This window comes from Rhipicephalus microplus, chromosome 2, assembly GCF_043290135.1.
Source record: "Rhipicephalus microplus isolate Deutch F79 chromosome 2, USDA_Rmic, whole genome shotgun sequence".
NCBI classification, from domain to species: Eukaryota; Metazoa; Arthropoda; class Arachnida; order Ixodida; family Ixodidae; genus Rhipicephalus; species Rhipicephalus microplus.
The window spans coordinates 112,720,542-112,737,319 of NC_134701.1; the positions used below are offsets into that span (position 1 = coordinate 112,720,542).

At 43.2% G+C, this 16,778-nt stretch overlaps 1 protein-coding gene across 1 annotated transcript in view; it reads left to right on the top strand.

Moving 5' to 3' along the window:
* Window positions 1–16,778, top strand: part of LOC119169776 (venom metalloproteinase BumaMPs1-like) — a 181,833-nt gene that overhangs the window by 39,064 nt on the left and 125,991 nt on the right. Inside the window, exons 3-4 of the mRNA XM_075886704.1 lie at window positions 11,277–11,366; window positions 16,325–16,457. Coding sequence (XP_075742819.1) covers window positions 11,277–11,366; window positions 16,325–16,457 — 223 coding nt within the window. The remainder of the gene's footprint in view (window positions 1–11,276; window positions 11,367–16,324; window positions 16,458–16,778) is intronic.

The following is a 16,778-nucleotide window of genomic DNA, read 5'->3' on the forward strand; positions in this document are numbered from 1 at the left end:
TAGCTGAATAGATAGATAGATCGAATGACAGATAGACCGACATAGAGAAGAACAGATAGATAAATAGATCAATCAATCAATAAATAGATAGATAGATAGATAGATAGATAGATAGATAGTTGATAGATGCAGATGAATTGATGTATAGATATATAGATGTGTAGATAGATAGACAGATAGATAGATAGATAGATAGATAGATAGATAGATAGATAGATAGATAGATAGATAGATAGATAGATAGATAGATAGATAGATAGATAGATAGATACGCCCAAAGTCCAGCAGTACGCAAGCAATTGCTACGCGTCTAAAGTTAGCCCGATATGTGTGCTATTCCAATCTGCTTACCTCGAAGCAATGCATTCGTAATGTTGATGGTACCACTATATTTTTCGGAATAATTTTATTACAGAAGGTTCATGCTCGTGATAATGCGCGATCTGACTGAGTGTATTTCTGTTTAGGTTGTGAATACTGACTGAAAAAGTTCATTAGTGCAATCAGCTTCCGAATAATTTTCTTCTACAGGTAGTTGCTCTGCTAACATCTTTACCCTGAAGCATTTTCATTACGTGAAGTGGCTATTTTCAAGAAAATTTGATAGATGTAGGTTCATATTTTGGACGTTTGCTGCCATGGCTTTATCTAAAAAATCAGCTTTAACGTACTGCAGTTTCAAGTTCATGGACACCCTTGGCCAGTTATCACTGTTACATAAGGCCAATTCATGCGAGATCTCGGCTTGTGCGTGACCCATGGGTTTGACCTTTCGCCTTTTAGTTTTTGGCGGGCAGGAGGGCATATTTATCAATACGAAAAAATTGCCAGATCTCACGAAAAGTGGGAATTGTTGATATGAGAAGCACTAGTAGGAAAAGTTGATATGTCACTTTGATTGATTTGTGGGGTTTAACGTCCCAAAACCACCATTTGATTATGAGAGACGCCGTAGTGGAGGGCTCCGGGAATTTTGACCACCTGGGGTTCTTTAACGTGCACCCAAATCTGAGTACACGGGCCTACAACATTTCCGCCTCCATCGGAAATGCAGCCGCCGCAGCCGGGAATCGAACCCGTGACCTGCGGGTCAGCAGCCGAGTACCTTAGCCACTAGACCACCGCGGCGGGGCATTAATATGTCACTTTGAAATTAGCAAAACGTTACGAGGTTGAGGTGAATGATGCCGTACACGATTTCCGTGTCATGATTATTAGGTTTAGATGTATTGTTTACCTCCGTCATCTATTCACTTTATGTGATACCAAATTTAGTATATGCAGAGCTAGCGAAACGGTCGGGAACATGCTATGAGCGTGGTATTGTGTCATGTTTTTCTTTGACACGTGTATCAACATTATCATGTTTGCGCCAGTCATATATTTCGTCACCCATTGACGTCACGTAACACCAAATTTAGTATATGTCAAGCTAGGAAAACGGCCGCGAGCGCATCATGAAGGGCTCTATATACTACAATGTAGCGTTGACGCGCGCGCACGCTGGGCACAGCGACGTTACGTTAGCAAAACGCGAGCACTGTATATTGATATGTGGGGTTTAACGCCGCAAAACCGCCATATGATTACGAGAGACGCCGTAGTGGAGGGCAACAGAAATTTCGACCACCTCGGGTTCTTTAACGTGCACCCAAATCTAAGCGCACGGGCCTACAAAACTTCCGCCTCCATCGGAAGTGCAGCCGCCTAGCCGGGATTCGATCCCGCGACCTGCGGGTCAGCAGCCGAGAACCTTAGCCCTTAGACCACCACGGCGGGGCGCAAGCGCTCTATAGTCTCACGCCAAGCGCGACCAGCGACCGTCGGCGCAGCCCGATGGCACCCGGCCCAAAATTCCCGCTAATGCGTTACCCAGACAACAACGGGTTTCTCTCTTTTCGAGACAGAGGGACGCCGGACACGCTGAAACGGGAATGCTTCAATGCAACGCAGCGCGGCGCACGGCTGGGAGTATATGAAAAAAAAAATGGCAGCATATCCACTGAGTGAATGATGGAGAGTGGGGCGAAGCATTCGTCCATCCATGCGTCCGTCTGTGTGACCGTCCATGCATCTGTTCGCGCGCCCGTCCCTGCGTTCGTTCATGCATCCGCCCCTGCGTCCGTTCATGCGTCCATCCATGGATCTGTCTGTGTGTCCGTTCGTCCACCTATTCAACACTCCAAGTCCCACCATTTCGCATCTTTTTATCCCTTATAGAAACACCGCCATTCAGTGGACATTCCAAGGACTAAACCAGAGGTGGCACACGCACACTTTCTTACGGCTTGCGCTTCGGGTCTACTTCCCACCTTCAACCACCTTGAGTTCATGGTATATACTAGTTCACTGTACTCATGGCACTGCGGCCCAATGCTCGCTAAACCTTTCTAAAACCAAGGAGGTTACGCCCAGCGAGTATAACGTAGCAACCTTTCCCTGTCAGATAGTGCTCAATGTGCATGCCAGTGGCTGCTAATGTGAAATGAGAGACAAGAGGATTGAGCTTTTAATTTCTTACGGCTTGCGCTTCGTATCTGCTTCCCCCATTTAACCACCTCGAATTCATTCACGGTATATACTAGTTCATTGTATTTATGGGCCTGCGGCTCAACGCTCGGTAAACCTGTCTAAAACTATGGAGGTTACACCCAGTGAGTATAATGTAGCAACCCTTTCTTGTCCGATAGTGCTCAATGTACATGCCAATGGCTGCTAATGGGGATCGCAGCGTGCGCGTTGACTAAAAGCCTAATGCTCCTGTCTCTCATTCCCCATCAGCAGCCACGGGCATGTACAATGAGCACTATTTTTTATTGTTAAACAACGCACAAATGAAATCTCTCACCGGCATCATCTTGGAGGTCAAATGTTATACCTAATTCGGGTATGTGCCACTGCTGGTTACGTACTATGAGAGACGCACAAGCCACGCCATAAGTCAATATCTGATTGGTGCATGTAATCACTATGTGCTTACTATTTTTATGTGTTTGTGTGTGTTCAATATGGGTGTTAGCTCTCCTATATATGCATTTCATTCGAACGCTGTAAGTTATGTAACCCTTATGAATATTAATACCTGTTGTACATATTTTCTAACATCTTCACTAAGTCTTGTAAATTCTGTACATATATCATCATGTACATTGTCCATATTGTGATTAGTGCATTTACGTAGTATATGTACAGTTATTAGTACAACGGACTATGGACATGCTACGGACTTGGACACTTTAGTTTAAATGTGTAGTGTATGTTGTGCTTTGTCTTTTGTTTGTTATTGTACCTGTTATACAGACGCTTGTCTCTTAGGTTTGTTTCGTCCTATGAAAGAATAAACTTTTTCTAAACAGGAGCTTCGCTTGTAGATACAACGGCGGCTCTTCTGCTTCCTCTGGTTCCTCCAGCCCGTCTAGCACGATCGAGACATGTCTCCTGGAGCGCGATAACGGCATTGTTTTTGCCTGGTCACCTCCGTGACTTTATGTGGCGTCTTGGATGGAGAGTACTCCCAACACGGGACAGACTGGAGAGGTGGGGCATGGTCCCATCTTCCACTTGTCCAAACTGCCCGTTACAGGAGTCTAACCAGCATATGCTGCAGCAATGTGTCATTGCAAAGGTGTTTTGGAAGTCAGTTAACACTAGTTTTCACGGCCTAGGTGTTAATCGCTTTGTAACATCTGGTCGCTGCCCGCGTAGTCGCTTTGCACGCCTTCTAATAGCTGCGGGAGCTTTTTGTTTATGGCGTAATAGGTGCGAAGCTGTTGCGGCAGATCATCGTCGTCGTGCTCTTTTTTCAATACTGGAACGCCTCTACTCTGAACTCATATCGTTTCTGTCGGAGGAATTGTTCTTCTTTGGGGAGGAAGAATTTCTACGACAATGGTCGTGCCGCTTTCTGTCCGTAGTTGACAGACGCGTTCAATTAGTTTTCCACCTGGCCTGGTTCCTATAGCCAGGTCACCTGTCAATGTCTGAATGGTGCATGTAATCACTATGTGCTCACTATTTTTATGTGTTTGTGTGTGTTCAATATGGGTGTGAGCTCTCCTATATATGCACTTCATTCTAACGCTGTAAGTTATGTAACCTTTATGAATATTGATACCTGTTGTACATATTTTCTAACATCTTCACCAAGTCTTGTAAATTCTGTACATATATCATCATGTGCATTGTCCATATTGTGATTAGTGCATTTACGTAGTATATGTTCAGTTATTAGTACAACGGACTATGGACATCGTACGGACTTGGACACTTTAGTTTAAATGTGTAGTGTATGTTGTGCTTTGTCTTTTGTTTGTTATTGTGCCTGTTATACAGACGCTTGTCTCTTAGGTTTGTTGCGTCCCATGAAAGAATAAACTTTTTCTAAACAGGAGCTTCGCCCCTAAAACGTCATGCCTGGCGTCGCGACGCTGGCATGACGCGACGAAATGAACGCCGGCGAGCACGCGCATCGCGTCACTTCGAAATGTAGTGTCACCTTGACTGCGGCATGTAGTCTTCTTATCACATGACACGCATCTCATGAATTTCATGTTTGCACCAGTCACACACCTTTGTCATCCATTGACGTCACCTAATACCAAATCGGGCATATGTGTATCTAGCGAAACGGCCGCGAGCGCATCAATAGTGTAGCATGTAGTCATGTTGTTACACGACACGCATGTCGTCATTATCATGTTCGGATTTGTCATTACCTATGACATTCATTCGCGTCACGTTTTACCGAGTTTGTACATGTGAACCCAGCGGAACGGGCACGAGCGCTTTAGAAGCGTAGCATGTAGTCATGTTTATTTATTTATTTATTTAAAAATACCTTACAGGCTCTATTACGGAGCATAGAGTAAGGGGGGTACATAGGAAAGAATTCTATAGTGGGTGATAATACTGTCACAATACAAAGCAACTACAAAGGAAAGCAACTACAGAGCAACTAATAACTAATAACTGATAAATATACAAAGCAAGTAATACCATTGGAACTAATAACAGTGGTTGCACAAATGACAAAGAGGGGCTTTAAGCAACAACAAGAATTTCCCAGCCGCAAAAATGAACAAAGAACAAAAACAGAATTCAAAGAGGTTATACAATGCTATTGAGATAGATGTATCATTAATTGCTCGCGAAAATTTTCAAGATTAGTTAAATTGACAATGACGTCGGGTAGTTCATTCCAGAGTGCTACGGCGTGAGGCAAAGCTGATGAATTGAATGATTTTGTTTTTCCAAAGATGCGTGTGATGCTTCGCTGACGGTGAAGTCGTTTAGACATGCGCAATGGTGCCGTTAGTGGGAAGGGTGGTGGCCTGGACGCGTGAATATATTTATGAAGCAAAGACAGGACGGCAACTGTGCACCGTATGTCTAGATGCTGTTATGAAAGGTCACGTTTTATTTGTGTGACGCTCGAGGGGCGACTGTAAATACGTGAAATGAACCGTGCCGCCCTGTTTTGCACAGCTTCTAGCTGGTTAATGAGATAGGCTTGGAAGGGGGACCATATGGGTGATGCAAATTCCAGCTGTGGGCGAACAAAGGTTAAGTAAGCTTGTTTGCGGACATTATTTGGCGCGTTTCGTAGGTTTCGACGTAAGTATCCCAGTGTTCTTGATGCGTTTGCAGATATGTAGGTTACATGTGCCCCCCAAGTAAGATTAGAAGTGAAATGAACGCCGAGGTACTTATACGAAGACGACCGTGACACGTTGGAATTATTTATGGAGCAATCAAATTCAACAGTTAATTTTTTTCGACTAAAGGATATTACATTACATTTTGATAAATTTAAAGTCATTTGCCATGCACCACACCAGTTGGTAATGAGATTAAGGTCTTTTTGGAGAGCAAGGTGGTCATCGGTACTAGTTAAAGAACGGTATCGAATGCAATCGTCAGCAAAAAGCCGTATTGACGAAGAAATATTATTTGGAAGATCAATAATGTAGATTAGAAAAAGTAGTGGCCCCAAGACGCTACCCTGAGGCACTCCGGAGGTGACATCGGAAATTGGAGAGGAAGAGGTATTAACCAGAGTGAACTGCTTTCGAAAAGACAAAAAGTTACGGATCCATGATAAGGTTAGCGAATCTAAACGAAGTTCTGTTAACTTTGAAATCAGACGGGAATGAGGTACGCGGTCGAATGCTTTAGAAAAATCTAGGAAAATGCAGTCAGTTTGTAAATTATTATCCATATTGAAGTGAAGATCAGTGGTAAATTCCAGTAATTGGGTGTCGCAAGAAAAACCTCGCCTAAATCCATGCTGATTCTCAAAAAAGAATTTATTGGTTTCTAAATGACAATAAACGTGCGAAGAAATGATATGCTGAAGCATCTTGCAGCAAATGCATGTTAGTAATATGGGGCGATAATTTTCTGGTGAGTATCTATTGCCACTTTTAAATGAGGGAACTACTTTACCTATTTTCCAATCAGCCGGCAAGTGTCCTGTTGATAAAGATTGCGTGAAGATGTGGTACAGGATTTTACTTGAGCATAATGACGTGTTTTTGAGCACCTTGGAAATAATGTTGTCAATGCCTGAAGAAGTTGATAATTTAAGTTTTCCAATAAGATTCGCAATTCCTTCAGTGCTGACGGCAATAGGTTCCATTATAGTAAAATCAAACTCGGGAACTTCTGGCACTCTGGAATGATCCTCACACGTGAACACAGATGAAAAAAATGAGTTCAACACTGAAGCGCTATCTACATCTGATAGAAGCATATGGTTAGCATCTTGTATACTGACAGATGTGGTAGCATTGTGAGGGGAAATTACTTGCCAGAATTTTTTCGAATTAGTATTTAACATAGAAGGCAAATCGTGTGTAAAATATTTAGATTTCGCTTTGCTTACAAGCAAGCAGTACTCTTTCAAAGAACCCTTGTACTTTTCCCAATCTGAAGGGCTCGAAGTGCGTTTTGCAATTTTGTAGAGCCGCTTCTTCCTTGATCTATGAGACTTAAGCGTTTTGTTAAACCAGGGATTTTTATGGTCGTTAGAGATAGAAATTAGGGGAATATATTTATGAACCAAACTAATGATTTTGTTTTTGAAGAGAATCCAGTTTTTGTTGACTGATCGGTATGGGAAAGATGGAAGAAAAACCTGATCGTAAAAAGCATCCGGTTCATCATTTATACCTTCGTAATTACCTCTGTTATAGTCCCGAATTTTTTTAACAGTGCTATGTAATACGTGGGTTGGGAGGCTAAGTGTTATTTAAAGTAGCTTATGGTCACTGAAACCATCTACGTGCAGAATAGAACTAACAGTCTCATGAGCGCTAGTTAAAATTAAGTCTAAAATGTTTTTACCACGAGTCGGTTCCTTGACTACTTGAAAGAGGTTATAATCTAGGGTTAGGCATACAAATTCCAATTCTTCGTGGCAGGTAGAAGTTAGGAGAGACCAATCAATCTGGGGAAAATTAAAGTCGCCGAGTAAGTATATATTATCAGGAGAGCATTGCCGAATTACGGAATCAACGCTTTTGCGCAGCTCCTCTACAAACGAGTTATCCGAGTCGGGAGGGCGATAGCAGACACCTATCAATATTTTTGTTGCTGATGTGATGCATGCAGCCCATACAATTTCAATAGTGGAGTCTATATTGACGCAAAAGGATGAAAGTGTTTTTTCAATAGCTAGTAGAACGCCACCGCCTCTTTTTTTATCGCGGTCATGCCTAAATATGTTGTAGGCGCTGTTATCGGGGAGAAGCTCGTGGTCGGGTATATCAGAATGAAGCCAAGTCTCTGTTATTGCTAAAATGTCAGGGTTACTATCTTCTAAGAACGAGCAAAGCTGATCGCGTTTGGGTATAAGGCTGCGTATGTTAGTAAAACATAACTGCATGAATGGTGACTTGTTATAGTAATCTGAACACTTAGGTTCCGTTGCGTGTGCATGCTTTCTTTGCTATGTTTTGTGAAGTACAACGGAATCCGTTGCGTGATCATTCATGTAGGTCTCGTCATCAATGCGCAGTTTGTCCACTGACAACTTTATTGGCTTCTTTAAGCGTTTGGTGAATTCAATTAACTTTTTCCTACAATAACGTGTAGATGGCGAGAAGTCCTCACCAATCGAAAAGTCCGTACCCTTTAGTTTATGCGCGGCAGAAAGAACTTTTTGTTTGTTTTTAAAGGAACTCATTTTAGCTATGATTGGCCGCTGCTTATAAGTCTTGTACTTTCCTAGTCTATGTACCCGTTCAAAGTGGTCGTTTGTTAGTGGGATGCCAAGTTTTTGAGAACAGAAAGTTATGAAAGTTATTATTATTTTTTCCTCGGATGTTGCCCAATTTTCTTTGTCTTCGTCATCTATACCAAAAAAGAACAGATTGTCCCGCCGTTGCCTGTTTTCCGCGTCATCACATCTCATCGTTATCGACTGTAGCCTATCAGTAATATTGCGCAAAGACTCATTAGGCACAGAATCGAGTACAGTGGAATCAACTGCATTCTTTGCGGTTTCCAAGGCAGTAACTCTTTCCGCCAATTGCTTAATCTGCTGGTCAGCCACATCTTGCCTTTCCCGAACACTTTTCAATTCACTGAGTATTCTGGCCTGCCCAGCCTCAAGCCTGCCGACAACCTCCAAAACTGTGGCGACCTTGTTTTCCAAGGTAGGCCCAGGGTTCATCTCGACATCGCCACAAACGATGAGCAACAGTTCAATCAGAGCATGGCACAGGCGTGTCGGAAGACAGCATGCTCGCCTCACAGAATCGAACAATGCCGCTGGGCACGACACCGCAATCAGAAAACGATTGTCGCTCTTCACACAAACAGCGCACTCAAGGTAACTAACCTGAAAATACAGTAGTGGTAAGCGACCCATTCTCGATGCGGTGTCGTGTCCAAAGGAAACAGTTACATGACACGCATCTCATGATTATCATGTTTGCACCAGTATCATACCTGTGTGATTCATTCGCAACCCGCATTGCCAAGTTTGTTATAAATGAAGCTAGCGAAACGGCCGCCAACGCATCATGAGCGTGGCAAGTAGTCATGTTCCTACATGACACGCTACTCATGATTTCGATGGTAGGGTGTGCCGCTTGTGTTCACCATGCAATCATGTCATACCATACCAGTTTTGCAGCATGCCATGTGAACAAAACCACCGAAAGAGCTGCAGGACCTTGAAATGTGAATCAGGACATTTATGACATAGATGTCATGATTTTACTGTAATGACTACTCAAATATGTTCTTCATAGAGTCATGTTGTGCCATATCAACTTTGGTATCGATAGCATTATTGAAACGACCAGGAAGCTAAAAGTCGTAGGCCGCTAGATAGATAGATAGATAGATAGATAGATAGATAGATAGATAGATAGATAGATAGATAGATAGATAGATAGATAGATAAATAGATAGATAGATGGATAGATAGATAGATAGATAGATATATAGATAGATAGATACATAGATAGATAGATAGGTAGATAGATAGATAGATAGATAGATAGATAGATAGATAGATAGATAGATAGATAGATAGATAGATAGATAGATAGATAGATAGATAGATAGATACCGTGTACTTAGATTTGGGTGCACGTTAAAGAACCCCAGGTGGTCCAAATTTCCGGAGCCCTTCACTATGGCGTTTCTCATAATCATGTGGTTGTTTTGGGACGTTAAACCTCACAAATCAAATCGATAGATAGATAGATAGATAGATAGATAGATAGATAGATAAGCTCCAAGTCACCCAAGTTCACTAAGAAATTCTTCGCATTTAAAAGTGCAATCTAATTTAAGGTAATCCGGAAACTCTTTATGTCGCGTAATGCGTCATGGCTGAGGTCTAAATAGATAATTATTTCATTGTGTCAGCGGGTTAGTATACTGCTGTCATTCCCTATTTGAAAGTGTTTGTTCACTGATATTTCAATACGATTTATTAGTGCGTTGGTAAATCATGAACCTTATTGCAGTTCTTAGTTTTACGTAATGGTTATATTTACAACTGATTTATTAGCACTTATCCAAAGCATTGGCGAAGGAGAATAAGATTCAGAGCCTTTTTTGCGGCGTCTCGCGTGCGTGTAGCCTCGTTGAAGACTTGCTGAGTAATGTCAAAAGAGAGGCAAAAAAAAATGCTAAGCAAGCATTCAAAGTTGAGGACGACTCATCCATAGCCTTCCAGTCTACGTCAGCCAAACTAAAATTATTCATCAGCAATCTTCTCGAGCTTAGCATGTTGTGTTGCGTCAATCGTTGAATCATGAATGTGCTTTCATAACTAGATGACATGTTCTGATAAAAACACGCAATGAATTCAGTCTCTGAGTCACACGTCACTTCACAAAAAAGATAGCTTTGGCTTTGGTATTGTGCGGAAAAAGAGGACAAGAAAAATTGATTCTTGATCAGCAGGGAGAGGCCACCTTCTCATGCCGTATGGTTCGTTTACACTTATACACTGAACGCTAGACCTTCTTTCTATATCATAGGGTTGAAACAATGTTCTAGTTTTGTCGGACTCGTCGTGATGTTTCCGGAAATGCTCATGACTTCTAATTCATTCATTTTTCAGTATCCTGTTACGGTTTTGTGCAATGTAGCGCCCAAGAGACTTGGTATAACACAGTGGTCTTTTGGGGGCTCATCTTGTCATGTGTGTTGATAAAGTAATTATGCACTTGTGGCGGGCGCCAGCTACGTCAACGCATTTACTGAGCGCCTCGTCCAAAACTGCTTCAAAAGGCACTCGCATCAAACGCAGTAGCCAACACAAAGCCGTCACGTATGTGGTTGTCAATTGTTTACGTTAAAGCCGTGTTGATGTCCCTGTAAGGAACGAGCTGTGTTTATTGCATAGTTAAATTACAAGTACTTTACAATTCATTTTGCATACGTTGATTTATTTGTGGGGTTTAACGTCCCAAAACCACCATTTGATTATGCGAGACGCCGTAGTGGAGTGCTCCAGAAAGTTTGACCACCTGGGGTTCTTTAACGTGCGCGCAAATCTGAGTACACGGGCCTACAACATTTCCGCCTCATTTTGCATACGTGGTAAGCTATAATTGGCGGTTGTTTTTTATAAACGAGGTGCGTGCGCATGGCCACTGACATAATTATTTTATCGGTAGTATCGCTTAAAAAGATTCTACCAGAGCCTCTTAAAAATTTATTAGTTTGTAGGCTCCTCCAACGTTGTTGTGACCACCAAGTTGTTGTATGTTTTGCCGTAAAATCTTTTTATTAAACATATTTTTTTGCAGATGAGGGGTTCTGAACTGGAGAAAAACTTGTATCATGATGAAGAACAGATGGCATCTGTGCATTTGTCTGAAGAGGATGGCTTAACCATTGTACGTATATCACATCTGTTTGTATTGTAAAACGAAATAATAAACCTTTCCTTATTCACTACGTGCAGTGCCAGTAATACTGCACGTGTTATTTCACAATATTACTACCGATGTTCAACTTCTGCAAAGTTCACCAATGATCTTCAGTGCACTGCAGCTTTTTCTAATATTGAGAACGCCAAACTGCGCTGAGAATTTCTTTGTTTCATTAATTAGACAAATAATTCCTAAGTTAACGTCATGCCCGTAAAAAGTTGTGGTTCTGAATAACGAAATGCTGCTGTACAAGGCGCTGCCTAATTATTGTATTTATTTTTTGTGAAAACAAAACGTAAACACAAATGCGGACACGCTTTATTTTGCAAGACATGTAGCTATATTATCGTTATATATTACACTTCAGAAGTTGTCAAACATACTTCACTGCTTTTTCATAGAAATGTTTCCTCCATCACATTATTCATGGGTACTCAAAGCTCATGCCATCAGTATAACAGGAGAGTCTTTAACTTCAGATCAGCAGCATACTCACACGCAATCTTGGGACTTTTGAATTGTACTTATTTCTATGTTGCTTCGCAGCTAATATAGCGACAAGTCGGAGATTACGGCATGCCCAAGTTGTCATTTACGGCTTTTCAGCCAGCAGCATCGATTACATCTACAAGACTTGTTCGAAGCTCTGCTCTAGATAAGGGGGGTGCCTATGAGTAAAGCTATGTTCTGTCTTAGCGCAACTGAAATCGAGCTAACACAAACTTCACAGATGTTGACATACACAAGCACTCAGTGTGGTAAGAGTTCCTCTAGATTCAACAAAGGTGGGATAGTGAGCGGCCAACATTGATTTTTCCATGCGTGCTACTTCCAAATCATACGGTGACACAGCAATTTTTAGGCGCCATGCAGTGCTGCTCAGGTGTCACTTCTCCCACACAGTTTGCGGTTCAGCTGCAGCTCATGCATGATAACTGTAACCTTGCACAATGAAGGAACTTCAGGTGAGTGAAACGCCGATTACAGCTAATCTAGGGCCCAGTCATTCAAAAATTATATACCTCTGAATAACTTAGTGTGGTGCCTCCTGCGCCCAATTTGACCCGCCACACCCGACTCAATAAACTACAAGTTCCCAAAATACAAGTGCTACGAGTGCTCTTAAGCAAGCGTTACAAGTTGGTGGATTTGGTTCTCCAAGTACAACCTACTGATGTAGGTTGTACTTGGAGAACTCATTTGTTTTTGTTTCCTGCTTTTATTTAAATGCAGCCGAATCAAAAGAGAAAAAAATGACGCACTATGGTAGGAGGCTTCTAATTTTCTTGGGAATTTAGCAGAAACATTTCGCATTATATTGCCGTAAACGTACAAACACTGAGTATGTTTTGATGCTCTCAAGACTAGGCTAATTATTCTGCTGTTTTATTTTTCAACTCACTAATGTAAGTGGCTTTGCGTGTCCATACAGAATAACACTACATAATTCGTGATACCTAACCTGCATTGGAATAAAACCTCACTCTCGGAAAGCCACCGACGTAGTCAGTGGGTGGTCATGAACCATAAATTATAATTTCCCGTGTTGTGCTAATCTTTCCGATCGTTGTGTATACTAATATGTAACCAGAATACCATGAAATCAGCGGATAGGTTAAGTCACCCCGTCATACTTCCTTTACAGTTGTGAGCGTGTCATAGCTTCGCAATCACCATTTATGGTGGGATATGCATTACCCACGCAGTCGGATTTCTTGTGTGGCTATCTGTCCCACACCAAGGTACGGTACTCTCCTTGAAGCTTTTCCCTGGTACGAGGGACCTTAGGCGGTTTCGGAGAAAACATCTTTGATTAATTTTCTTATCGAGCCAGTTTATCTATTGAATGACCTGCGCCGGCGTGTACCTGACGTCTGTTTCTCACACCCAGCCGTACCATGTACCTCTGCCTAAAACTCGCAAGGTCACCGGGATGGCTACTTTTTCACCAGAAGCGATTATGAAGAAGACTTGCCTCCATCCAATAGCATCGCTAACGTCCGACTCACTCGGCTGGTGCTCTAATTTGCTGCTGTGCCTATGTGCGCTGCGGAGCAATTATATTGTAACGCGGACTGAAAGAGCGAGAAAGAAGAGGAGGTGGACGCTCTCGAGCGATGGTGATTCAGCAGTGACGGTTGAGCGCTTGCATTTTCAGTGTAAATAAATCAACCACATCCGTGACAGTTTTGGTGGAGCGGTGCTGGGTAATTCGCCGTGCCGGATCCCGTAGCGGAAGTTCTTCAAATAAGCAGACGCTTAGCTGGCCTACCCCTGGGCAACACCAGCATGAACGATGACACAGCAATCCCGTTGACGTACTACGCTGCTGCATCCACCAGTGCCATCGACATGGCACAAGGTGGCCATCGGCCTCGACAACGAGACTGTTGGGTGCCTAATCACGGATAATCTCAGGTAAAACTGAGGAAGACGTGAATTATTGGCTAAAACACTACGACAGATTAGGCCATTACTGCGAATGGAGCGCGCCGGCGAAGCTCGTGAACGTAGTAATCTTCCTTGCCGGGACCGCTTTGCTTTTGTTTGGGAACCATCAGGATATATCACTGCTTAGGATATATTTGTTGAGGAACTGAAGTCCGGCTTTGGATACACGAGTTCTGTGAAAAAGAGAGCTGAGCAAACGCTGTCATGTAGGGCTCGGTTGCATGGTGAAACGTGCACAACCTACATTGAAGAGGTATTGTAGCTTTGCGGGATTGTCAACGCAAGTGTGTCTGACGAAGACAAAGTCGCTCATTTGTTAAAAGGAATATCCGAGGATGTGTACAATTTTATCGTAACGAAAGAAAACTCGGACACTCCTATTTCCAGGCAGCAGTGTCGCGCATTCGAGGCGTTGAAGACCCAGAAAATGTACCCAAGTTCTGGCGCTTGGACATTGTTCCCACTGTTCGAAGTATAGATGTCACCACCTGCGAAGACATTCCCTTCCTTGTACGTCGGGTAGTTCGAGAAGAGCTCGTACTGCGTCAAGCAGGTGACGCTCACCACCAATGCTCGTTCGCCGCGTGCCCCGAACAACTTCCCTACTGGATGCGAAAGCGCCACGTCGAAAACTGACCGCGCACAGAAACTGAAGATTTCACCCCGCGGCTTCCATTTTCCCCAACGGTTATGGTCACCACCGGATGTCATCATCTCGACGTGCCGCTGCAGACCTCCAAACATCATCAACCAGGCCTCTACAACAAGACTGATATGCGTCATCACGAAATGTTCCTACAGAGCATGCACGACCTGTCTCCGCGTACATCTGCCACCTGTGCTCCTGCTAATGTGAGCCGACAGTCCCCTGCTACACATGCTGTCTCCCACGGCATATTTCACGCTTCTGTTGCAGTCAGCCACCTGCGCCGCCACGTTTTTCGACGTACCCGCCTCATATGCACGAAACCTCGACCGCTCACCCGTCCGACCACCGTCCCCGACAGCAATGACATAACAAATTTTGCAGCGAGTCCCCCGCCTCCGTGCAAAGCCTGACGCCGTCCGCGACACGTTCCCGCCCGTCGCCGTCTGTGCGTCGTCGGTCACCTGCCTCGCATCAGCTGGGAAACTAGCTGATGCGGCCGATGGAGGTGCGGTCGCGGGACGGTCAGTTCCGCCAATTCCTCTTCCTGCTTTGATATTGATGAACAAAGTGTGTGTTTGTATAGACGGTGTAGATACCCTTGCTCTTGTAGACACAGGTGCAGCTATTTTAGTTATGAGTCTTCGTTTCAAGCATCGTTTCTTCGGTCACGAAGTAATGTTTGCATGGGATCGTAAAGATACTTTTCGTAGAGTTGGAGACGAAGCGTCTTCCCGCCCCTATCGCTGCTATCACTGACCTCACTTAGTTTAAAAACGCCCTCTCTAACCATTTCGCGTAAATTCGCCACCTAAGTCACGCTGTGTTTTCTCTTGTTAGTTTTTTGTGTGCGCGTGTCATTTAAAGACGCAACCATGTTGAACATTGTTGTTACAACCACCCTGCCTCTTCTTCACATCACGCAGTCTTTCTTTTCTTTTATGGTTTTCAGATCGCCATTGTGCGCATATAATTTTGATTTGCTGTATCTCCTGATTTTCTGTACGATGTATACCCGCTCCTCTCTGTAATGCTTCGGCCTTGAGAGTAAATAAATGAAATGAAATGAAATGAAGCGTTATGCCCTCTTGGTATTTGTTCAGTTGTATCCACGATTGGTGGACAATATTTTCGAGTTGAATTCACTGTACTGGCTCGCGCAACTCATGACGCAATTTTAGGTAAAGCCTCCTTGATGAATGCGGCGCTACGCTTGACTGTGAAGCTGCAGAAATTCTTCTAGAAAGTACGTTGTCTGCTGCCATAGTTGACAATTTTTGGACTCCCCATTGATGCGCTTCCATCGTCTGAAGATGCGACGATCCCTGGTAGGACAGCAATGATTGTTCTCGTATCCTCTTTTCGCGTTCATTCAGAACCCTGCCCTGGACATGTCCAGCCCGATCATACAAACGCCATGAAGAAGGATGTGCTGGTCCAGCGGTCTGTCCTTACAGCCATCGACGGGAATGTTAATATTAACGGAAATTACAATTTCACATTGCTATGTAATTTCTTCTACCCGTTTATTTGAGACACACTGCAGGTCCAGGTAAGAGTTCGAACAGTAGAGGCGTGCGAAGTACAAATCTTATATCAAAAAGGAAACAACATTGTAAGTATGCAAATTATCCGCAAATATTTCATGTTTTAAATTGACACTCAGAGGTGCAGCTGGTATTTTTGTAGCACATTCAGTGAGCTGTCATTACCATTAGGGCCCTTGTCTTTGAACCAATCCATTTTCGTCTTTTACCTGTAATGAACCTACCTCCTCCTCTTGTTTCTTCTTTTTCTGACGGGAACTTTTTTTTATTTCATTTAGGAGGGTGTTCTTGGAGATACATTGCGGATAAAGCCGGAGGAAGGAAGGGAGCGATCTGCGGATGGCCAGGTTCCTCACACTCTGTTCGATGTCGAGTACGCGGATGGTGAAGGCCTCAACCCTAATGATTATGGTAACTATATTCACGTATCTTTGTTGGCATGAAAAAAAAACATGCTTCATCTTTCGATATTATGAATCTTCATAATACAAAAGCGAACAATGTTTTCACCAGCACATCGTTGATTGTAGGTTTATTTACGAGAGCTTGCACAAAGTATTTCAGTTTTTCCCGCCGCCTGACGTGAACGAAACCGCTCTTACGCCTACCCTGCACATTCACGTCACCACAGCTAACGCAAACGATCGTGTGGATGCTCAAGTAGTTAACACACACATCGGCACAGCCTACGCTTGAGCCCACGCCATGATATCATGAAGAAGCACATGATCA